This window comes from Hordeum vulgare, chromosome 1H, assembly GCF_904849725.1.
Source record: "Hordeum vulgare subsp. vulgare chromosome 1H, MorexV3_pseudomolecules_assembly, whole genome shotgun sequence".
NCBI classification, from domain to species: Eukaryota; Viridiplantae; Streptophyta; class Magnoliopsida; order Poales; family Poaceae; genus Hordeum; species Hordeum vulgare.
Genome location: NC_058518.1, coordinates 507627041 through 507652921, shown reverse-complemented (window position 1 = coordinate 507652921; position 25881 = coordinate 507627041). Strand labels below are relative to the sequence as shown.

General features: G+C 46.4%; 1 protein-coding gene across 1 annotated transcript; it reads right to left on the bottom strand.

Moving 5' to 3' along the window:
- Nucleotides 1-18328: 18328 nt before the first annotated feature.
- LOC123451636 (cinnamoyl-CoA reductase-like SNL6) lies at nucleotides 18329-23694 on the bottom strand. The gene is made up of 5 exons (XM_045128268.1): nucleotides 23362-23694; nucleotides 21427-21602; nucleotides 19101-19301; nucleotides 18856-19009; nucleotides 18329-18759 (listed from the first exon to the last, which is right to left on the bottom strand). Exons 1-5 carry the CDS (start codon nucleotides 23624-23626, stop codon nucleotides 18443-18445), a joined length of 1113 nt encoding a protein of 370 aa, XP_044984203.1. The 5' UTR covers nucleotides 23627-23694; the 3' UTR covers nucleotides 18329-18442.
- Nucleotides 23695-25881: the final 2187 nt, after the last annotated feature.

The following is a 25881-nucleotide window of genomic DNA, read 5'->3' as shown; positions in this document are numbered from 1 at the left end:
CATTTTGTTGCTACTGTTTTCTGCGTGTCAAGTATTTGTTCCTATGACCATGAGATCATATAACTCGCTGACACCGGAGGAATGCTTTGTGTGTATCAAACGTCGCAACGTAACTGGGTGACTATAAAGATGCTCTACAGGTATCTCCGAAGGTGTTCGTTGAGTTAGTATGGATCGAGACTGGGATTTGTCACTCCGTGTGACGGAGAGGTATCTCGGGGCCCACTCGGTAATACAACATCACACACAAGCCTTGCAAGCAATGTGACTTAGTGTAAGTTGCGGGATCTTGTATTACGGAACGAGTAAAGAGACTTGCCGGTAAACGAGATTGAAATAGGTATGCGGATACTGACGATCGAATCTCAGGCAAGTAACATACCGAAGGACAAAGGGAATGACATACGGGATTATATGAATCCTTGACACTGAGGTTCAACCGATAAGATCTTCGGAGAATATGTAGGATCCAATATGGGAATCCAGGTCCCACTATTGGATATTGACCGATGAGTCACTCGGGTCATGTCTACATAGTTCTCGAACCCGCAGGGTCTGCAAACTTAAGGTTCGACGTGCTTTTATGCGTATTTGAGTTATATGGTTGGTTACCGAATGTTGTTCGGAGTCCCGGATGAGATCCAGGACGTCACGAGGAGCTCCGGAATGGTCCGAAGGTAAAGATTGATATATAGGAAGTCCTGTTTTGGTCACCGGAAAAGTTTCGGGCTCATCGGTAGTGTACCGGGAGTGCCGGGAGGGGTGCCGGGGACCATCGGGAGGGGTGTCACGCCCCAAGGGGTCTCATGGGCTATGGGAAGAGATAAACCAGCCCCTAGTGGGCTGTAATAAGTTCCCACTAAGGCCCATAAGGTTTGAGAAGGAAAAAACACAAGGTGGAAAGAGTTTCCAAGTGGGAAGGTGGAATCCTACTCCAAGTAGGATTGGAGTAGGACTCCTCCACCTCCAATTTCGGCCAAACCTTGAGGGTTTGAGGTTGCCTCTTCCCTCCCCCTCCCTCCTATATATACTGAGGTATTAGGGCTGATTTGAGGAAACTTTTGCCACGGCACCCGACCACATACCTCCACGGTTTTTCCTCTAGATCGCGTTTCTGCGGAGCTCGGGCGGAGCCCTGCTGAGATTAGATCACCACCAACCTCCGGAGCGCCGTCACGCTGCCGGAGAACTCATCTACCTCTCCGTCTCTCTTGCTGGATCAAAAAGGCCGAGATCATCGTCGAGCTGTACGTGTGCTGAACGCGGAGGTGCCGTCCGTTCGGCACTAGATCGGAGCGGATCGTGGGACGGATCGCGGGACGGTTCGTGGGACGGTTCGCTGGGCGGATCGAGGGACGTGAGGATGTTCCACTACATCAACCGCGTTCACTAACGCTTCTGCTGTGCGATCTACGAGGGTACGTAGATCGGAAATCCCCTCTCGTAGATGGACATCACCATGATAGGTCTTTGTGCGCGTAGGAAAACTTTTGTTTCCCATGCGACGTTCCCCAACACCTACCGCCAAGGGGTCCGGTGGTAACAAAAGGGTCAGATCCGAAAAAAATTCCCCATCGGGGTCAGATCCGGCTTAACGTTCATAAAAAGGTCAAAAGAGTGAGTTTTGCCAAGGGGAGGAGTTAAGTACCCGCGTCAGAGTATCATTCTTACTGCAAACAATATGGTACATGCATGGATATTGTTCCATAGATGGGTATTATCTAGTCACGTGTCCTCCTAGAAATGTATTTCCGAGCCGTTCCATATCACAAAAGATCTAAAGTGGAAAATATATTTCTTTGCCGCCATTAGACCCGCCCAAAAGTGTGAATCAACAGGGTCACAAAAAGCGTGAGACACAACCTTTTGGGGTAGATAATTATTGTGTAAAAAAATTGGTCAAACACCATCCTGGGTAAATAGTTTGAACAACCATTTAGTGAATAAATAACCATTCTTAACCTGAAGGTCATGAATGCCTAGACCACCTTGGTCTTTCTACACCGCGCTTCATTTGGTTAGCCGGATTTTTCTCTTTTCACCATCTCCTTGCAAAAGGAACTTGTATATGAAGTAATCCAATCTTTGCAGGACTCTTTTGGGAGTTGGAAGAAATAAACCATATAGAGAACCATATTTGTGAGAGCAGAATTGATCAAGATGATTCGTTCCATGACAAAGAGCAACTTGCCTTTCTAATCGTTCAAGTGTTTCTCTAAACGCTCTTCTGCATGTGTTGGGGCATAGTTTATGCCTAAGTAATTTTGGTGATTGATGACAGTACCGCAAAGGACTAACCGTGTGTGTTAAGATTTCAGATAACACACGTCAACGGCACAAGACGACTCGCCCCCTCTTTCATGGAACAGAAGCACAGTGTTCTCTACGATTCTCTTTATTTGAGTCATAGGAAAGTCGTACTATTAAGGGGGGGACCATAGTGGAAAGGGTTGGGTGGAATCAATCTTGCACGCGCACACTACACCTCTTTTCCCCCTTGCCGGCAACTTTGGAGTGGCTCCCGCCTTTGTGTTTCTCTCTTCTTTGCAAATGGTCCCCCAGCGGTAGTACCGCTGGGCCTAGCGGTAGTACCGCTGGGCCTAGCGGTAGTACCGCTAGCCCTAGCGGTAGTACCGCTGGAGTGCTGGCGGTAGTACCGCTGCAGCCAGCGGTAGTACCGCTAGCTGGCGGTAGTAGCGCCCCTGGTCAGCGATAGTACCGCTCCAAGTGCTTAGTACCGCCTTCCTAGCGGTAGTACTTGGACGGACCTTTTTGAGAAGACTTTCTTGGAGGTGGTAGTGCCTATGCACTACCATGGGCCCAGCGGTAGTACCGCTGCAGCGAGCGTTAGTACAGCTAGCCACGTGCTGTGAGTGGGAAAACGGTTGGATTCCCCCCCCCCCCACTATATAAAGGGTTCTTCTAGTTGTGGAACCTTATCTCTTACCCTCCCAAGCTCCATTGTTGCTCCCTAAGCTCAAAAGTGCCCGATCTCTCTCCCTAGCCAGTCAAACTTGTTGATTCTTTAGGGATTGGTTGAGAAGGCCTAGATCTACACTTCCACCAAGAGAAAAGTTGATTCCCCCATCAATCCCTTGCGGATCTTATTACTCTTGGATGTTTGAGCATCCTAGACGGTTGAGGTCACCTCGAAGCCACATTCCATTGTGGTGAAGCTTCGTGGTCTTGTTGGGAGCCTCCAAGCTTTGTGTGGAGTTTGCCCCAACCTCGTTTGTAAAGGTTCGGTCGCCGCCTTCAAGGGCACCTATAGTGGAATCACGGTACCTTCATCGTGCGAGGGCGTGAGGAGAATACGGTGGCCTTAGTGGCTTATTGGGGAGCATTGTGCCTCCACACCGCTCAAACGGAGACGTACTTCCTGTCAAAGGGAAGGAACTTCGGTAACACATCCTCGTCTTCATTGGTTCCACTTGTGGTTATCTCTAACCTTTACTTTGTGTATGCTTATGTTGTTGTCTATCTCTTACTTGTCTTAGTAGCTCTCGTTGTTAGCTTCATTACGGTTCACCCCATTGTTGTTATATTTGTGAACCCGTATGTTGTTTACCCTAACTTGCTAAGATTAATTAAAAAGTGGTCGTTGCCTATTCACCCCCCCCCTCTAGTCAACCATATCGATCCTTTCAATTGGTATCAGAGCCACGTCTCTTTATTAAGGGTTTCACCACCCGAAGAGTATGGAAGGCGAAGAGGGAATTAACCATGGGCAACCCAAGGCCATGGACTTGACTTCGGTCACAAGGGACGACTTGAATACGGCTATGGCCGTCCTCAAGTCGTCCTTGACGAACGAAGTCAAGACCATGCTTAAAGAGTTAATTGAGGGATTTGAAAGTCCACCGGAACCGGTGTTAGTGGTTAAACCCACCATCACCGATTTGGAGGCCAATTCCTCTAAGGAAGCGGCTAAAGGTATGCGACCTTCCTCATCTCACGAAAAGGATGGGACTGGAACCTATGCCTCAGTTCCACCCCCCATGGTCTATGGAGGATCCGTTCCCACACCGCGTCTTAACCCTGTTGGTCCTCCTCCTAAGCTTGTGAAAGGTGACTTTGCTAACTGGGTATTTTCTATTAAGTCTCATTTGAATCACAGCTCAACAAATTTGTGGAGAATCATCGAGCAAGGATATTATCCCCATGATCCAAGCAACCTCACTCCAAGAGAAGATGCACAAAATCAATACAATCACTCCGCTTTGTTCATTCTCCAGTCCGCAGTGCCACCTGAAGATCTTCCTCACCTGCGTCCCTTCACTTTGGACAAGGATTGTTGGGAGCATATTATGGTGTTGTACAAGGGAAGCTCAAGCATTCAACGATCCAACTATGAAGTGATACTTGATAAGGCCGATGAGTTTGTGATGAAGGAAGACGAGGACCCTCGTGATCTCTATCGGAGGGTGACTGATATTGCTGTGGCACTCAAGGATCATGGGAGCAAGGATGTGGATGATACATGGGTCAAGCGCAAGTTTCTCAAAGCCATCATGCCTTTCAACAAAGCCATGCCATATGTCATTCGTCAGCGGCCAGACTTCCACTCCTTGTCTTCCAGTGAGGTGTTGGATGAATTTATTGCAATGTCAATCATGAACGAAACAGCCGACAATGCACTTTCTCGTGTTCGCTCAAAGACAACTTCACCCAACCTTGTGTTAAAAGCAAAAGCAATGTTTGAAGAAGAAGAAGAAGAGGATGAGGAAGAGGAGAGTTGCCTTGAAGACACAAAGTATGCCTATCATGAGCACATGGCTCTTGCGTCAAGGCAATTATGGGGCAACAAGAGGAACTCAAGACCCACCTTCACCAAGAACAACTCGAGTGGATTCAAACCCAAGCAACGAGTGAAGACATGTTATAACTGTGGTAACGTGAGCCACTTCATGGCTGAATGTCCCTATGAGAAAAGGGAAGACAACGGGGGCAAGCTCATTCGCAAAGACAAAACCAAATCATTTCCAATCAAGAACAACTTTGTGAAGAAACCCCACCCAAAAGGGATGGTGGCCCTTGAAGAGTACCCTTCCGATGATGATGATGATGATGATGATGATACAGTGGCAACGGCAACTGTTGCTATTGCCACTACCTCTCCCCAGAAGGTGTCTCTCTTCAACGCCCCCAACGAGAATCACATCACCAAGTGCCTCATGGCAAAAGGTATCAATCAGGTAACCCCCATCATTAAGACCAACATCGCTACTGCTCCTTCATTGTTAAATTGTGTTGATGATAGTGATGTTGGGGAACTTAATGAGCATGATCTTCACAAGTTTTTGTGCACTATTAAGGGAGAATCCAAGAAGCACTTTGTTGCTCTCTTGGAACAACTGGGTGAGGCCAATGACCTCATTGAGTCTCATGAGGAGACCATCTCCGAGCTTCAGGGACACAGTCGTGATAATGCCGATGAAATTGCTGAATTATCGATTGCTCTAGAAAAGGATCGCACTCTTCGTTTGGCTCTTGAGGAGTCATATAACAATGACTGCGCTAAAATGCAAAAGAAACTAGATCATGATGTTGTTCTTACTCGTATGCTTAAGTCTGAAAAGTATGCTCTTGGGGTTGGCCATGACAGACTCAAAGTGGAGTTTGACACACTTGACAAGGCCCACAAGGTCTTGAAAGGTGTTCATTTCTCTCTGAAAGAGTCTCATGATCAACTCCAAGAAAAGCTTACCAAGGAGATCTCTACTTGTCCTTCCTTTGTGTTAATTGATAATGCTTGTGCAACTAATCCCTGTTGTGAGCATGTACATCTTGTGGAGGAAAATGCCAAGTTAAAGGAGAAACTTGAGAAGGGCCTTGTGGCATGCATAGAAGGTGAGAAGAGCCTGAACGACCTCTTGAGCACTCAAAAAGGTGTTGTAGGAAAGGAGGGACTTGGACTTACCTCCAAGTCAAAAGGTAAAAGGAGGAACAGGAACAAACGATCTCCTACCCTCATGGACATCTTTGTCAAAGAGGGTGAGGGGACTCAGAAGGTGAACAGGAACAAGGTGGACTATGGAAACCTCAAGAAGGGCAAAACCATTCCTACTAACACAGCCGACAAACTCAATTCTTCTTATGTATTATGTCGTGCTAGTGATGGGCATGTTTATGCCAGATTTGTTGGTTCCTACAATGAGTACATTGAATGGGCTATCTGGGTTCCTAAGACCCTTGTCTCTAACATGAAAGGACCCATTAAAAAATGGGTACCTAAAACCAAGCCTTGATCTATTGCAGGAGTTTGCTTCCGGTGGGGTGTCATGGTTGCTCGATAGTGGAGCAACGAATCATATGACCGGAAGCAAGGACTTAGTGGTGGATGTGCATCCTTCTCCATCTATGCGCACCCATGTCCAATTCGCCGATGCATCCTCGTCAAAGGTATTGGGATTTGGTAAGGTGGTCGTCTCTCAAGAGTTATCTATTGAGAAGGTCATGCTTGTTGAGTCACTTGCCTACAATTTACTTTCGGTTCGTCAACTTGCAATTGTGGGTTTTTCCACATTCTTTAATCTTGATACCGTGGCCCTCCTGTGGAGCAAGACTCTTAAAGTAGCCTATGTTGGATATGTCGAAAATGGTCTTTATGTGGTGAACTTCTCAAAGCGACCCACTAAGACCGCGACGTGTTTAATGGCTAAAGTTGATGTGGGCTGGCTTTGGCATCGCCGTTTAGCTCATGTCAATATGAGATCTTTGCAAAGTCTTCTAACAGGGGACCATATTCGTGGACTAACAAATGTGAGCTTTGCTAAAGATCGTGTTTGCAGTGCCTGCATTGAAGGAAAGATTCATGAAACTGCTCATCGTTCAACGACTCTCATCTACACTAAGAGGCCATTGGAGCTCCTCCATATGGATCTGTTTGGCCCTCCATCATTTGATAGTCTTGGAGGCAGAAATTACTGCTTGGTGATTGTTGACGACTACTCAAGATACACCTGGGTATATTTCTTCAAAAGGAAGAGTGAAACTCAACAAACTGTCATCAACTTTGCTAATGAAGCTCAACGTCAACATGAAGCAAAGATCTTGATGATTAGAAGTGACAACGGCACCGAGTTCAAGAACTACACCTTGGATGAGTTTCTAGGTGATGAGGGAATAAAACATGAATATTCAGCACCATATACCCCTCAACAAAACGGCGTGGCAGAAAGGAAGAACCGGGCCTTGATAGACGCTGCAAGAACAATGATGGCGGAATTCAAATCTCCATATAACTTTTGGGCAGAGGCCATCAACACAGCATGTCATGCGTCCAATCGGCTCTATATCCGCAAAGGCTTGAACAAGACTCCATATGAGATTCTAACTGGAAACAAACCCAATCTCAAGTACTTCCGGGTATTCGGTTGTAAGTGTTTCATTCTCAAGAAAGGTGCACGTTTAGCTAAATTTGATTCTAGACACACGAGGGCATCTTTGTTGGTTATGCTACAAACTCTAATGCTTACCGTGTCCTCAACAAGTCCATCGGACTCATTGAGGAGACGTGTAACGTGGAGTTTGATGAAAATAATGGCTCCCAAGTGGAGCAAAGTGGTCTTTGTGATGTAGGTGATGAAATTCCTCCCCAAGCCATAAGAAGAATGGGGATTGGTCAAATACTCCCCATTGAGGAACCCCTTGTGGCCGAAGGAGAAGGACAATGCTCTACTCAAATGGAGCCATCACCTCCGCAAGCCCCACACGCTTCTGATGAACAAAGAGAAGACTCTCAACAAAATGAACAAGCTCAAGGTCAAGATAAATTGCCCAACAATGATGATGTGTCCCATGATATTCAAGTACTCACCCAAGGCTCTGAACCTGCTCATGATCAAGATGCAACCGCGAGATCCAGACCAAGTAGAAGCACAAGATCAAGATCAAGAGCAACCACTAATACAAGAACAAACAAGTGAACCTGCTCAAGTCGAAAGTCAAGATGATCAGGATACTGTCTCACAATTCCCTTCTGCAGCACCAACAGCCGGTGCCAAGGGAGGCTCAAGACGCAAGGGCAAGCAAAGTAAACAAGTCGATGCTCCCCAGTTATCCAATGAAGAACTCTTGGAGCGTCGAGCAACCAAGATTGCGAACAAGCTGAGAGTCAAGTCACATCTTATGAAGAATGTACTTGGCAGTTTAAAAAGGGAGTATCCACCCGTCAACAGATTTGGAATTATTGTGAGCATCACACGTTTGTTTCGTATTGTGAACCTCAACAGGTACAGGAAGCCCTCGATGATGAGGATTGGCTTATGGCCATGCATGAAGAACTTAACAACTTCGAGCGTAACCAAGTCTGGGATTTAGTGCCAAGGCCAACGGAGGAACATAATGTCATCGGGACCAAATGGATATTCAAGAACAAGCAAGATGCCAATGGGATTGTGATTCGAAACAAGGCAAGATTGGTGGCTCAAGGCTACTCCCAAGTCGAGGGTATCGACTACGGTGAAACCTTTGCCCCTGTTGCTCGTCTAGAATCTATTCGCATGTTGCTTGCATTTGCTTCTCATCATAACTTCAAATTACAACAAATGGATGTGAAAAGTGCCTTTCTTAATGGTCCTTTAAATGAGTTGGTCTATGTCAAACAACCCCCGGGATTCGAACATCCCAAGCTCCCCAATCATGTGTACAAACTTAATAAGGCACTCTATGGCCTTAAACAAGACCCACGTGCGTGGTATGAGTATCTTACTGAGTTGTTACAAGATCGTGGGTTTGAAATTGGGAAGATAGATCCCACTCTTTTTACTAAGAGGGTTAAAGGGGATTTGTTCATATGCCAACTATATGTTGATGATATTATCTTTAGCTCTCCTAACATTTCCTTCAATGAAGAATTTGCTGCACTAATGACTGAGAAATTTGAGATGTCCATGATGGGAGAGTTGAAGTTCTTCCTCGGGTTCGAGATTAAACAAGGCCTAGAAGGGACCTTCATCAAACAAGCCAAGTACACTCAAGACATGCTCAAACGGTTCGAGCTTGAAGATGTCAAACCAGTCAAGTTCCCCATGCCAACAAGATGCAAGCTTGACAGTGATCCCAATGGCAAAGCAGTGGATCAAAAGGTATACCGCTCCATGATTGGATCCCTCCTTTACCTTTGTGCATCTAGACCGGATATTATGTTGAGTGTAGGGATATGTGCACGGTTTCAATCCGCACCAAAAGAAAGTCATTATATGGCTGTTAAACGAATCTTTTGATATTTGGCTCATACCCCAAACTTTGGCCTATGGTATCCCAAAGGAGCAAACTTCAACCTAGTGGGCTATTCTAACTCAGATTGGGCAGGAGATTGTGTGGAGAGGAAGTCAACTTCTGGAGGATGCCAATTCCTTGGTTGCTCACTGGTAAGTTGGTCTTCAAAGAAGCAGAATTGTGTCTCTCTATCATCCACCGAAGCTGAGTATGTGACAGCTGCAAGTTGTTGTGCACAATTGCTATGGATGAGGCAAACCTTAAAGGATTACAGTGTCACTTGTGACAAAGTGCCTCTTCTATGTGACAATCAAAGTGCTATCAAGATTTCCCTCAACCCAGTGCAACATAGCAAAACCAAGCATATTGATATTCGCCATCACTTCATTCGTGAACATATCAAGCTAGGTGATATTGAGGTTCACTTCATCCACACTGAAGAGCAACTTGCAGATATTTTCACTAAGCCCCTAGATGAAGCAAGGTTCCGGGAGTTAAGGCATGAGCTAAATATCATTGATTCAAGTAATGTGGATTGAAGCTAGGCACATTGCACCTTACTATGCATTCTATCTTGTTCTAGATGTAGTCATGGACATAGGGGGAGTGTTGTTCTCTCAATGAACTCTTCCTCCCCCCATTATGCATAAATCGATCTAGTCTTTTCACTTTAGCCATTGCCAAATGGCACTTGTGCTTTAAAGACGAGCGTTGGTCATGAACCAAAGGATAATTCTTCGCGGTGTCATACCTTTGTCTCAAACATAGGTGGCCTCGGCCACCGCCCCCCCCCCTCCCACCTTTCTCTCATATGGAAGAAAGGTTACAAAATGACAAGTCAGTATATCTTGCTGGTGCTATCTTCTTATTTTCACTAACTTGTCATTTGCCCACGTTCTTCTCATCTCCTAGGTCCCGTTGTGACATTTGCAGCGGTACTACCGCCAGGACCCCAGCGGTACTACCGCCAGGACCCCAGCGGTACTACCGCTAGGGATAGCGGTACTACCGCCAGGACCCCAATCCACCACGACCTAACTAGGACATTTTTAGGGCTGTCTCAAGGGGTAGCGGTACTACCGCCAGGGGGAGCGGTACTACCGCCAGGACCCCAACGGTACTACCGCTGCAACCAGCGGTACTACCGCCAGGTAGCGGTACTACGGCCAGGACCACAGCGGTACTACCGCTGGCCCGTACCCCTTGGGCTATATAAAGGAGGGGGAGCCCGTTTTTCTGCCTCTTTCTTCTTCCTCGTGGCTCCTCCCTCCCCAACCCCGAACTCCCCCTATTTGGATCTCTATCCGTGGAGCCCCTTCTCTCCGTTGAATTGGAGGGTTTGCTCCACTTCTCCTTCCTCCTCCAAGTGCCATGGATCTCGGTAAAGCTCCTCCCTTTCTTCTCTTGGTTGATGTCTTCTTGTTCTAGGGTTAGGAGCATTGGTGGTTTGGATCCATGTCTTTGATATTGTGCTTTGTTCTTGGATGGCATGAAGGAGGTATTCGAGGGGAGTGTAGGTCCTATGAATCTTTGCTTTTATATTGCCATGCCCTAGGATTTTCATGTTTTAGATCAAGCATGTCTTCTATTTGTGGATTAGATCTAAAACTTGCATCCTCTTGCCTAGGCATGTTCTTATTTAGATGGTACTTGTGATCCTCATGTGGTTAGGGCTGTGGTGGAGTTCTTAGTGATTATACACAGCCCATGGCCCTCGTCAATTCCATGTAGCCATCTTTATGGGTTCTTTTCATATTAAGATCTGAAAATCAAACCCCAGCGGTACGAGCGCTCCCTGGTTTGGATGACTGGGACTCAGAAGATGACAGGGTCCTGGCGTGAATTCGTGGCATTTCTCAAGGTTGATTTTCACGGAGCTGACACTCCACTTGGGTCGCGTCCTCATGCTGCAGCTCCCACTGATAGGGCCCCCGCCAAGTGTTGGAATTATGCCCTAGAGGCAATAATAAATATAGTTATTATTATAATTCCTGTATCAAGATAATCGTTTATTATCCATGCTATAATTGTATTGAATGAAGACTCATTTACATGTGTGGATACATAGACAAAACACCGTCCCTAGCAAGCCTCTAGTTGGCTAGCTAGTTGATCAAAGATAGTCAGTGTCTTCTGATTATGAACAAAGTGTTGTTGCTTGATAACTGGATCACGTCATTAGGAGAATCATGTGATGGACTAGACCCAAACTAATAGACGTAGCATGTTGATCGTGTCATTTTGTTGCTACTGTTTTCTGCGTGTCAAGTATTTATTCCTATGACCATGAGATCATATAACTCATTGACACCGGAGGAATGCTTTATGTGTATCAAACGTCGCAACGTAACTGGGTGACTACAAAGATGCTCTACAGGTATCTCCGAAGGTGTTAGTTGAGTTAGTATGGATCAAGACTGGGATTTGTCACTCCGTGTGACGGAGAGGTATCTCGGGGCCCACTCGGTAATACAACATCACACACAAGCCTTGCAAGCAATGTAACTTAGTGTAAGTTGCGGGATCTTGTATTACGGAACGAGTAAAGAGACTTGCCGGTAAACGAGATTGAAATAGGTATGCGGATACTGACGATCGAATCTCGGACAAGTAACATACCGAAGGACAAAGGGAATGACATACGGGATTATATGAATCCTTGGCACTGAGGTTCAAACGATAAGATCTTCGTAGAATATGTAGGATCCAATATGGGCATCCAGGTCCCGCTATTGGATATTGACCGAGGAGTCTCTCGGGTCATGTCTACATAGTTCTCGAACCCGCAGGGTCTGCACACTTAAGGTTCGACGTTGTTTTATGCGTATTTGAGTTATATGGTTGGTTACCGAATGTTGTTCGGAGTCCCGGATGAGATCACGGATGTCACGAGGGTTTCCGGAATGGTCCGGAAACGAAGATTGATATATAGGATGACCTCATTTGATTACCGGAAGGTTTTCGGAGTTACCGGGAATGTACCGGGAATGATGAATGGGTTCCGGGAGTTCACCGGGGGGGCAACCCACCCCGGGGAAGCCCATAGGCCATGAGGGTGGCGCACCAGCCCTTAGTGGGCTGGTGGGGCAGCCCAAAAGGGCCCTATGCGCCTAGGAGAGAAAATCAAAGAGAAAAGAAAAAAAAAGGAGGTGGGAAGGGAAGGAAGGACTCCCCACCCACCAAACCAAGTCCAACTCGGTTTGGGGGGGGGAACCTTCCCCCTTGGACTCGGCCGACCCCCTTGGGGCTCCTTGAGCCCCAAGGCAAGGTCCCCTCCCTCCCACCTATATATACGGAGGTTTTAGGGCTGATTTGAGACGACTTTTCCACGGCAGCCCGACCACATACCTCCACGGTTTTTCCTCTAGATCGCGTTTCTGCGGAGCTCGGGCGGAGCCCTGCTGAGACAAGGTCATCACCAACCTCCGGAGCGCCGTCATGCTGCCGGAGAACTCTTCTACCTCTCCGTCTCTCTTGCTGGATCAAGAAGGCCGAGATCATCGTCGAGTTGTACGTGTGTTGAACGCGGAGGTGCCGTCCGTTCGGTACTAGATCGTGGGACTGATCGCGGGATTGTTTGCGGGGAGGATCGAGGGACGTGAGGACGTTCCACTACATCAACCACGTTCACTGAAGCTTCTGCTGTACGGTCTACAAGGGTACGTAGATCACTCATCCCCTCTCGTAGATGGACATCACCATGATAGGTCTTCGTGCGCGTAGGAAAATTTTTGTTTCCCATGCGACGTTCGCCAACACCAAGGACAGGTTGCAGCAACTCTATGTGAAGAAAGGTGTGCTCCCCAGGCATCTGGATATCATGCATCAGATCTTCCGCAACACCCTCTTTCCTCGCATTGGCAACTTTGACGAGGTACACGGCTCTCTGGCTGAGATGCTTCTGCTCTGTGAGGAGGCTATGACTAAGGAGTTTGCCCCTCTCGATATTTCTGATGTGATGTTCACTGAGCTCTGGAACTGCATCATGATGCGCAAGGTTCCCATCTACGGGCCCTACTTGTTTGCTTATATCTGTCAGAAGTGGCAAGACACCTATCCGCTTGAGGAGTTCGACATTCAGGCTGACTACTTTGTGCACGATCCTATCAAGCTTCGTGTCAAGGACAAATGGGCCAACCCATCAATTTCATCCCAGCACATGGACACTGACACAGAGACTGCGGCTGACAGAGGAACCGATTCTCAGTCCCGCTCTTCTGCCATGCCATCTTGGGCCGTGAAACTGCAGGATAAGATGAAGACTCTCTTCTGTATGCAGTCTAAGGGATAGTATCAGATGCACGTGGCCCAGAAGGAGAACCATCAGAGGCACAAGCGTGTCCTGAGGACACTTGACGTTGACATCTCCAGCGGATCAGAGGACGACATCACTCCAGAGTCTGCTTGGATGCGAGCTCAAGGTTACCAGTGGTCTCATACAGAGGAGGAGGACAATGAAGAGGAGCAGGACGATCCGGATGCTACGGACGAGTCTGGGGATGATGAGGATGAGGAGTGACCACCTGTGTCGTTAGGTGTGCCCCTTTTTGGTGTCTTGTGCCAAAGGGGGGAGAGTCTAGGAGCTAGATTTGCTTTGAGAGTTGAACTTTGCTTAGCTTTGCTTATCTTTTGTGTTTGCTTCGAACTTGGTTTGCTTCTATTTTGCTATCTTTGCTTTGTGTGACGTGAGACATGAACTAGTGTGAGATTTATTTCCATCATATGCTGTGAGTCATATGCTCCTTATTTTCATATATCTCTATCTTTTTGTTCACATGTTATTCACTGCGCAAATACGGTATTGTCATCAATCCACCAAAAAGGGGGAGATTGTTGGGGCATAGTTTATGCCTAAGTAATTTTGGTGGTTGATGGCAGTACCGCAAAGGACTAACCGTGTGTGTTAAGATTTCAGATAACACACCTCAACGGCACAAGACGACTCGCCCCCTCTTTCATGGAACAGAAGCACGGTGTTCTCTATGATTCTCTTTATTTGAGTCATAGGAAAGCCGTACTATTCAGAGGGGAACTGTAGTGGAAAGGTTTGGGTGGAATCAATCTTGCACGCGCACACTACACCTCTTTTCCCCCTTGCCGGCAACTTTGGAGTGGCTCCCGCCTTTGTGTTTCTCTCTTCTTTGCAAATGGTCCCCCAGCGGTAGTACCGCTGGGCCTAGTGGTAGTACCGCTAGCCCTAGCGGTAGTACCGTTGGAGTGCTGGCGGTAGTACCGCTGCAGCCAGCGGTAGTACCGATGCAGCCAGCGGTAGTACCGCTAGCTGGCGGTAGTACCGCCCCTGGACAGCGGTAGTACTGCTCCACGTGCTTAGTACCGCCTTCCTAGCGGTAGTACTTGGACGAACCTTTTTGCAAAGACTTTCTTGGCGGTGGTAGTGCCTATGCACTACCATGGGCCCAGCGATAGTACCGCTGCAGCCAGCGGTAGTACCGCTGGAGTGCCAGCGGTAGTACCGCTAGGCACGGGCTGTGAGTGGGAAAACGGTTGGATCCCCCCCCCACTATATAAAGGGTTCTTCTAGCTGTGGAACTTTATCTCTTACCCTCCCAAGCTCCATTGTTGCTCCCTAAGCTCAAAAGTGCCCGATCTCTCTCCCTAGCCAATCAAACTTGTTGATTCTTTAGGGATTGGTTGAGAAGGCCTAGATCTACACTTCCACCAAGAGAAAAGTTGATTCCCCCACTAATCCCTTGCGGATCTTGTTACTCTTGGGTGTTTGAGCATCCTAGACGGTTGAGGTCACCTCGAAACCACATTCCATTGTGGTGAAGCTTCGTGGTCTTGTTGGGAGCCTCCAAGCTTTGTGTGGAGTTTGCCCAACCTCGTTTGTAAAGGTTCGGTCGCCGCCTTCAAGGGCACCTATAGTGGAATCACGTTACCTTGCATCGTGCGAGGGCGTGAGGAGAATACGGTGGCCTTAGTGGCTTATTGGGAAGCATTGTGCTTCCACACCGCTCCAACGGAGACGTACTTCCTGTCAAAGGGAAGGAACTTCGGTAACACATCCTCGTCTTCATTGGTTCCACTTGTGGTTATCTCTAACCTTTACTTTGTGTATGCTCATGTTGTTGTCTATCTCTTACTTGTCTTAGTAGCTCTCGTTGTTAGCTTCATTACGGTTCACCCCATTGTTGTTATATTTGTGAACCCGTATGTTGTTTACCCTAACTTGCTAAGATTAATTAAAAAGTGGTCGTTGCCTATTCACCCCCCCTCTAGTCAACCATATCGATCCTTTCAGCATGTTTCCACTCTGTGTTAGTGAGGTGATGATAATGGAATGGAATACCAATTATTTATCGGGAATCGGCCGTGTGCACAACAAAATAGGTCAAATTATGTGGCATCTGCCTTGCTGGCTTCTCCAAAGCAGAATGATTCACTTTTATGTAAGTTAATTTGAAAGCGTGGCATTTCAAAAGTTGAAAGCAAGAGCTTCAGGTTCCGAGCCTTATTTTGGTCACATTCCACAAAAAGAATCGTGTCGTCAGAATATTTTAGAATCGAGAGGCCAGCACTCATAAAGTGTGACAATACTCCTGCAACCTGACTGTCTTGCTTAGCACTGCTAATCAAGATGGACACATGCCAGCAACAATGTTGAATAACATTGGGAACATGGGGCACCCTCATGTAATCTCTTCTTTGTCCGGAAGTAATGACCAACGTCATCATTAATTTTGATGGTCACACAACCTTCACTAATAAAATTTTGGATTCTGTGTCGTGTCGCCATTTAATTGCAGGGACGGGAGGATAGGTGGGAAAATATTATTTCATCTATAGGGCGATGTCGCCGCCTCGTATTCTTGAGAAAAACAGAAACCCTAAACAATCTCAAAAGAAGGCCTAAAAATGAAGCAGGGGCTCTCCCATGGGTAAGGGTCGGCATCCACCGCTCTTCCATGGCTCTAAGGCCACGGGAGACGAGGCAAATCATCGGCGGTGGCGGAAGGCAGGGAACCCTAGACGCGTGAGAGTCATTCGTGTGGGGGAGGAGAAAATGTTTATGTATAGTCTCTAGTTAGATTGTTGTTGCTATTAGTTTTATTACATACCTTGTGGACCTTACGATTGCTTCGAAATAAATTTGTCTTCGAGGAATGTGATATTTGTGATTTGCGTTGGGTTTTCTGTGAAGAGGAACGGGTTATCGCAGCATAATGTGGATAAGTATTTTCCTCAGTTATGAAACCAAGGTTTATCAAACCAATAGGAATATCAACCACAACCGTCTTCGGCGACTGCATACAAAAGAACAAACAACTTGCACCCAACACGGCAAGAGGGTTGTTAATCCCCTTGGTCTCATTATTTGCAAGCAAGTGAGATGTGTAGATAATTGTAAATTGCAAAATAAAATAAAAACAAGTAAATGACATCAAGGTATTGAAGGTTTTATAAATATATGGTGAATAGACCCGGGGGGCATTGTTTTCCCTAATGGCATCTCTCATGAAAACAACATACGGTGGGTAAACAAATTATTGTTGGGTAATTGATAGAAAAGTGGATAGTTATGCAATACTCACGGCAATGCTCATGTGTATATAGACATCACGTCCATAAATAAATAGGATGACTCATACCTGCACCTATTACTATTACTCCACTCAGCGACCACTATCCAGGATGCATCTAAAGTATTAAATAAAACAGAGTAATCATAAAGAACGATGATATGATGTAGACAAAATAAACTCAAGCAATATAAATAAACATCATCGTGTTACCTTAGTAGCAGCAACACAAAAGACGCATCTTGTCCCATTCTTTCACTGGGATATAGAAATTCGTCATGTTGAACCTACTAGAATGCACCTCTCTCATCGAAGAAATATCAATCTAGTTGGCCAAACTATTTCAATAGATCGAAAAAATTTACGGAGCTATCATAATCATGCACAGAAGAATCATATTAGTATTCAGAGAAGACTCAAATATTTATCATGAATAAGTTGAGGATATCGCTTATGGTTATCGTCTTGGTCAGCTGGGGATTAGGGATTAATCGAAAATTGGTCGATTAATCAATTTTATCGATCGACTATTAATCGATCATTGTTTTGCAAATTCCAGGTCTCAACACTGAAATATGCTATATTTAACACCAAAATATATTGGACATAAGTGTTACCATGATTCCTGACCTTCGAATCCTCGTATAATAACAAACAAAATAGGGAAATAATACATGTTGCATAACTAACTCCACGGAAATACAAATAAACATAAATTTTGCAAACATAGTGCTAGTAATAGGCCTGATTTATCAGAAGATTCTCGATCAATCGCTTGTGAGAGCATTAAATCGGCCCAAAAGATAAACGGTAAAGATAAGGCATAATCTTATCGGTCACCCCACGAGTAGCGACAAATCGGATGATAAATCACTGAATTGGACAATTTCTCATATATTTATCATAAATAATCTGAACATAAGTATTCAGAGAAGACTCAAATATTTATCATGAATAATCTGAACATAAACTTAAAATTCATCGGATCCCGATAACGCGCCGCATAAAAGGATTACATTATATGAATCAAAGCAAAGGTACGATGATCATTGTATTGAAGATTAAAAGAAAGGAAGAAAGATTGACATCTACTAGATACTAGTTATGGATCCGTAGGTCTATGATGAACTACTCATACATCATCGTGAGAACAACAAGATTGATGAAAAGACACTCCATTATTGATCCCCTCTCCAGTAGGGTGTGAAGCTCCAAATGGTCTTCTGTCGAAACAGAGACTTAGAGCCGTTGAAATGGTTCATCGCCCTACATACGGGACCTCGTTGAAATGGTTGCAACTTTGGGCATGTCCCGTGGCAAGTTGCTGCTACAAAGGTAACTTTGGGCATGTCCACTGGCAACCATGACGCCGCATACGTATGCTTAGCAAAATACTCACGGTATCTACGTTATCATCGTCCTACTTTACGGGGTCTTCTCTGCAATATACTCACGGTATCTAGTACGTACTACTACTTCCTCCGTCCGTCCCAGAGATTTTTCAAGCGCACCTTCTAAACCGTGACGGAGGGAGTATTAAACTTTTTTTGAACAATTACTACTACTTTTTTACGTACTAAACTAGATCAGCTTTATTATCACTGGGGCACAACTCTGTACAACGCACGCCATTTCTTTCCTCTCCCACGCTGCCGCGACTCCTCCTCCCCCGGTGGCGGTCAGTCGTACGTGACGGGGAGGTAGGCGTCGTGGGTGCACCGCCGGCGGGAGGACACCAGCCGCGCCAGCTTCCGGTTGCAAAGTTCGAACGACGGCGGCGCGGCGGCCGGGATCGGTGGCATCCTCGGCCGGAGCCCCAGCTGCCGCTCAAGCTCCACGAACTCCTCGGCCTGCCTGACCACGTGGTCGTAGCAGATGTACCTCCCGCCGGCGGCGGTGGCGCCGCCCATTGCCTCGTACACGCGCACGTGCGCCTCCGCCACCCGCTCCACGTCCGCCGTCGCCAGCAGGCCCTCCGCCAGCATGGTGTGCGCTCCTGACATTTTCATCAAAGGAACAACAGTTTTTGTCAGTGCTCTGAGCAATGCTGTCTCCACACGATCATCCTGTACGTGCAGACAGAAAAAGAGACCTTTGAGGTAGGCAATGGAGGGGGTGGAGTTTCGCCGGCGGAAACCCGGCCCGGTCACCAGCGCCGGGCACACCGTCACGAGCTTCAGGTCCCGGCCCCGTGCCGCCCTCCACGCCGCCTTCTCCGCCATCGTCTTGCCAAGCGCGAACCACAGCTACAAGAAGAAATTGTTTCACACCATTAGATACATTGCCGGTTGATCCACGCAATGGAGAGTCTACAGGTTCAGCAGAATCTCTCTTCACCTTCTTCTCACGGCAGAAGGTCTCGTCGCTCCAGCAGCTCTCGTCGACGGTGGCGGGGAACCGGCGGCGGTGAGGGTGGCTCTGCCTCCACACGCAGGCCAGCAGCGACGAGGTGAAGACGCACTTCCTCACAGACTCCGTCCTCACGCACGCTTCCACCACCTGCTCTGCCACCTTGGCTTCCAGAGTCGCCATGTGCTTCTGTTCGAATTAACATTACAAAAGTTATTAAGCGAGCCAACTTAATTTCTTTTCATTTTTGAAAAAACGCCGCAACTGATTTTAAAGGACTATATATAGTCACAAAATTTGACTCAGTGGACCTTTTGATTCTTTCAGAGGAATCTAGCAAGACTACAAGAAACATAAATGGAAGTATTCAACAAGACTAGCTAGTACACGTTTACAACTACTGCCTGTTGAACCTTGAACAAGTTCTCAGCTCATCATAATAAACTGAAGGGCAGGTAGCCAGATCAACACCGATGGTCAATGGGCTGCAGCCAACCCAAGTCAACTTTCACCTGATATTTTGCACAAAGTACTACTTTTCTTGGCGCATACTGCAAGTCTGCGACCCGGTATGATCAACTTTGGAAGAATTATGTTGGAACTTTCAGACATGAAAGTGCTATGGATCCAGCATAGAATGTCAAAAAAGACAAGACAGGGCACCACCTAACCAATTTATTCTATCACCTTGTTATTGACCCAAAAGGTGCTAAAGCACCTGGAGACTGGAGCCACTCCGCCCATGTGACAAAGCAGAAAAAGTGCTCAAATTTTGATCTTCAACAGGATGAGCTTTCGACAACCGAAAGAACAACAGGATGCCTTTCATATCTACACGTTCAAACCAGCAGCAACTCGAGCATAGGTTGTGCACTTAAAAGTTCAGGTAAAGGACATGTGGACTAAGTACCCAGGCTAGATGCTTTGCATGATAAGTAATCTAAAGTGCACGTGGAAATCACATGCTATGGTACTACAAACCTAAAGTATGTTTCATCGCGCAGTTTTTCTCAAGTGTATGTAAAGCCAGGATAAATAATACGTACAAAGAATCGGATTACACAGCAACATCAACAGCTACACCCATATCTATGATGAGTCTGCTAAAGCAATGGGTGTCAGCATTAGGCATGATCTAATAAAGGCCCTACATCACCAATCTGAGTGGTTTTGGTAGTTCCACTGTCAAACGCCATGCGAGCATGCGAATATATCATATATTTGCAACCATTTTGGGGCTTGATTTGGACTACTATCTCCAACCTATTTCCATCATTAACTGTATATCTGGAATTTGGAGTCAGTAGGCTGTAGGCCCCTACCACCACTGATTTTGTAGTAGGTATGCTTAGCAAATGGTTGGATGATTACTTCTTACTGCAGCAGTCAATTGAGATAATTCCTTGATGCTTTTGGTCAGATAGAGCACAACAGAAAAATGTAGAAAGAAACTGAACCCAAAAGAGCTTCCAGCAATGACATCTGAAAAGTCAAGCACTCCAACTACACAAAGCCTATTGAGACATCAAATTTTCATAGCCTCATGAAGTTCATAAATCAATGGTTGTTGGCAGGATTAAATCGGAGGTGAACAGCACGCCAACTAGTCTTAGTTATATAGTAGATGCACAGGATATGGATGATGTAGCCAAGGTCCTTTCCCAGGATTCATTGAAGGATAAGCAACGTGCACAGCTCATACTGCAAATGACTTTGAAAATTAACGAATTCTTACTCTTATGATTGCATATTGTGATAACACCACTGGGAATAACCCAGTACAGTACAAGATAGGGGTTATCGCTAACTTGCATACCTACTGGCTGCAAGGTGTACAGGTGTTAGGTATGAAAATTTATCTCTCTGTAATAACAACAGACTCCTGATCAAATCAAATGTAAACGACAGGTGACTGATTTAATATGATTGTCGTGTTTTTTGTTAGCCATGATGTCCCTTGGTACTTTACATTTTGGAGCACTAGTACAGTCTCATCATGTTGACACCCACCTATTGTCCTTACCAACTTGACACGCACCTATTCCCTAATGTGCACCTCTTTGCCTTCCTCAAGAGACAAGACAAAAGTTTTTGTGTCAGAAGTTGAGATGTAGGAGATTCGCAAAAAAAAAAAAAAAAAAAGTTGAGATGTAGGAGCAATGACACTGTCAATAATAGCATCTTCCTTCCGCAAACAAACAAAACAAGCAGACGAGCTTATCCAACATATTTTGCATGATGATTCTCTCGTGATGAACTTTTGGGACATATATCTACCTATTTTAGGAACGTTGATAGAGGTTGTGTAGCTCACCGTGTAGCCAGAGATGCCTCCTGGATCCACGAGTGATGAGGTATGGAAGACACCAACACAGCCATCGAAAGCTCGGTGCAAGCTCTCTGGATCCATGACATTTGCCATAATAGTCCAGACCCCATCCCTGCCATTCTCACCAAACAAATCCATCTCCCTCAGCTTGTCCAGATCCTCTGCCAAAGAAAAAGAAAGTACAACTTAGTTTTGGAGTTCAACCTGGCAGTAAGAGTGAACTATGAATGGGTTAGCATGGTATCAGCAATTCATAAGTGAGTAACGCATCAAGCTGTAGAAAATAATCACTTTCGACGGTAATTGTAAAGAGGCAACAATGTCACATCGAATGCTGCATTAAGAGAGACAATATAGGAAACATTGCCAGACACATTGTTGCTGACATAGAGTAAGGATCAGAATTGTACACCGATTATTTTCACAACTGCCCTTCTTCTGTTCCGAAAAGGTGCAAGTAACATGGGCAAAAGTTACACGCATTTGGGTGAATGTTGGAGAACATGTGCCCACAGTTTCTTATCCACCTTGATTAGGAAAATATGCCTTTTAAAACTGACAAGCTGCTAACGGACAAGGAATGACGCATCAGTTAACTTTAGGTAGCATATTAATTCCCCAAATGGTCCATTCAAGGAGGTGGTGAGATGAGGTGATCCTATCAGCGAGTGACTACTAAATAAAAGAGGAACCTTATCAGTAATGCAATTCACATATACCTTAATATCGCCAAATAAATAATCATATCCATCAGAGAACGACTACAGTTGAATTTCACGTGCTGATGTGTGCGAAACAGCCTTAGCGCTCCCTCCAAAGAAAAAAAATAGCCTTGGTTGGTAGAGTTGGCTGGTGTACAGAACACCACTAGAAACGAAGAAGACATCAAGTGCTGCCTGAGCCCTCAGCACATAATGCTAGCGTGAAAATTGATGTTTCCTTCTTCTCCATTGGTTGACTAAATTACCTTGCCCAGGCCGACTGCACGCACGCAAACGGAATGGGCGGTTTAACATCCCATTCTATCGCGCAACCGATCAGGGAAAAGCATGAAACGCATGAAATGGAACGTCGGGAGCGAAAAACGGGGCCATTCCTTATGAATGACTCTGCAGGCCCTCTTGCCTTTCACCCAAAGAGAGTGAACTCTGGACTGACCGATTTGGTTCCCATCCAAAATTTTCCTTGTGGTCGAGAAGAAGCGCACTGGTGAAACGTCAGCTGCCACCGAGGGCGACGTGGTCATGAGCTTCAGACGGATTGTGAAATCTGTGATGCGACATTCGAACCAACACGTCCATCTGTGCTGTGCAGCAGGGAAAACTAGTGGCGACATCACGACACATGAGCGGTGGTGACATGTGCTGCTAGTACCACTAATTAAACAGAAGACTGGCACGCCCATGGTTTGTTGTTGTAAAGAAAGTTGGTTTGGTAATTTATCTTCTTGTCCCCTGTGCAACTAGGCACCCGAAATGACGAATTTACCATGGCCTGGTTGATTGCTAGCGAAATGCCGGTTCCTGAACCGGCGTATCTGAGTTCTTTAACTGAATTTTGCACCTCCTACGCAAAGGTAAGTTAAACTTTTGTACGAGTACGTAGATTGCAAGACTGAAACCGATTTGTCCACGATTTTCGTGCCGGATAATGGACTCACGCCAGAAGCAACTTTGTCTAATATATTCTGTGAGTGTGGAGAAGAAGGCACGTGTGAATCCGCGCCGCATTGCGGAGCCCGCCCACCATTTCGAAACGTCGGGAAGGGGGGGAAGGTGGCCAACCCTCTGTGTCCGTGGGTGGAATGCTGGAGCAGAGGCAGGAAGACCCAAATTCCCCCATCCGCCGAAGACGGTCAAGGGGCAGCGACCAATCGAGGAAGCGAGCGAGGGAGGGGAGGGGAGTGGGGGACGGACGGACCTTGGGTCTCGAGGGCGAGGCGGACGGAGTAGCCGTGGCGGAGGAGGCGGTCGACGAGGGCGAGGCCGAGGAAGGAGATCCCGCCGGTGACGCACACGGCGCGGGGCTCCGCGGCGCCCTCGTCGGCCCCGGCCCCGCGCTTGGCCGCCGCGGCCCCGGCCGCGCCCCTCCACCTCCACGCGGCGGCGCCCCCGGGCGGCTGCAGCGCCGCACGCATCTCCTCCACCTCCGCCGCCATGCTCTGCGTGCTCCGCAGCACCCCCATGGCTGCTCCTCGTCGTCACCTTGCTGCCTTGGCTTGGCGTGGCGTACTGGCGTGGAGTGGGGGCTGGTGGTGGATCGTGTGATGATGGGTGGGTGGGTGGGCGACGTGGATATATAGGGGACGACGGATGCCACGTCGTCGGCTCTCCGTGTCCTGCCTCGGCTTGTATCCAACGCCGCATTTACTCGGCTCGGCTTCGCGCGCCCTACGTGCACCAAAGCATTCATCTTAGGGACAGGGCAATGCATTGGGTCTCTTGGGACAAAATGATGAAACACAAAGAGAATGGTGGGCTTGGTTTTCGAGATTTGCATGCCTTTAATATGGCTATGCTAGCCAAACAGGGATGGCGGATCATCCAAACGCCAGACTCCTTGTGTGCTAGGGTACTGCGTGCGCTATATTTCCCAGATGGGGATGTGTTACATGCTCAACCGATCAGAGGCATGAGCTATGTTTGGAGAAGTATCCTGCAAGGAATCCAACTTTTGAAGGAAGGTATGATTTGGTGAGTTGGCGATGGCACAAAGATACATGTGTGGGATGATCCATGGATCCCTAAAGGGATTACAAGACGGCCACAAACTCCTACTAATGGTCAAGATATTACTACAGTGAGCGATCTTATTGATCCGGTGACATCGCAATGGAACACTACTCTTATATACCAGATTTTCTGGCCAGAAGATGCTGCTGTTATCCTAACTATCCCTATATGCCAAGATGCGGAAGATTTTGTTGCCTGGCACTATGATTCAAAGGGACTTTTCTCTGTCCGATCAGCCTATCGGGTTCGGATGATCAATGATGCGTTGAAGCTGACTAGAGTGGTGGGCATGGCCTCGGATGGCAATAGCTGGGCTAATGAAACTTGGAAAAATGTTTGGCGGCTGCATTGTCCACCGAAAGTACATCATTTTCTATGGAGATTTGGTCACAATAGCCATCCGTTGAATACAAATATTCAGAGAAGAGGAGTTGAATTGGACACTGCCTGTGTGGTCTGCAAACGTCAGTTTGAAGATGGGGGCCATCTTTTCTTCCGGTGCAAAGGTGTGAAAAAACTATGGACAATTATGCAGCTTGATAATGTCAGAGATGAACTGATGTCTTGCCATGGACCTCTCCGAGTACTCCAGAGGATTATGCAGTTGCCCTATGATCAGAAGATGAAAACTGTAGCTTTATTGTGGTGTTGGTGGTCGGAGAGGAACAAGGAAAACCAAAATCAGAAAAGGTTAGCTGATGGAGAGTTTCAATTCCTTGTCACCCGACACATAAATGAATGGGTTCAATTTTATAAACCGAAACCTGTCCAGAAGGTGTGTACTGCCAGGCGCTGGATCCCACCTCCAGAAAATTTTGTCAAGCTGAACACTGACGGTGCGTTCATGGAACAGTCTCACTCTGGTGGCTGGGGTGCCATTGCGCGTGATTATATGGGAGAAATCATTTTTGCTGCCGCTGGAAGTGCACAACATTTGTCTGATGCTCTACATGCAGAAACCATGGCATTACAGAACGGTCTTCGTATAGCTGACCAAATGGGTATTGGCCGGGTGATTATCTCTACTGACAGCCAAGTTCTAAAGAGTGCTCTTGAATGTTCAGGCTTGGACCATTCTTGGACCATTCTTGCCTGGGACAACTTTTTCTTGATATCAAGTATCAACTGGCCATGGAGTTTATTGACTACAAAGTTGAATTCTGCCCGAGGCAATGTAACAAGCCTGCTCATGTTTTAGCTGCATTGGGTAAGGGAATGGACCAGAACAACCAATCTTTGTGGTTGTCAGGGTTCCCAGTTGATGTATCTTTTCTTGTGGCCGGCGATCTAGCCGTGTCCTAATGGAATGCATGCGTTTCTTTCAAAAAAAACATTCATCTTCAAGGCCCACCCGCATCGGTCCCAATCGCTCTGTCCACACCGTAAAAATCATAAATATACAACGTGGATCTGTATTAGGCTGGCCTTAGTGGAAATAACTAATGTTGGTTGTAATGGTAGTATCAACATATACTAGTATAGTGCATATGGTACTAGTGTATGATACCACATCCGTAATGCATAGTATCATATATGTTAGTATTATATGATAGTTCATTTATTATCATGCAAGACACATAGTAACACATCATTTAATATGATATGGTATCATGATATTATACTCAACCCACTTTTTCTTTATTTAATTCTATGCCCCTGTTTGTTTCAGAAGTCCCACGACTTTTTTTAGTCTCAACTAAAAAGTCTC

Excerpts from the sequence above, each read along its gene's own strand:
- LOC123451636 (XM_045128268.1), bottom strand. The coding sequence starts at position 23,626 with ATGGGGGTGCTGCGGAGCACGCAGAGCATGGCGGCGGAGGTGGAGGAG. Across the intron at positions 19,302-21,426 it reads GAGGCATCTCTGGCTACACG|AAGCACATGGCGACTCTGGA; the intron begins GTGAGCTACACA and ends TAATTCGAACAG. Across the intron at positions 18,760-18,855 it reads CTCCATTGCCTACCTCAAAG|GAGCGCACACCATGCTGGCG; the intron begins GTCTCTTTTTCT and ends TGAAAATGTCAG.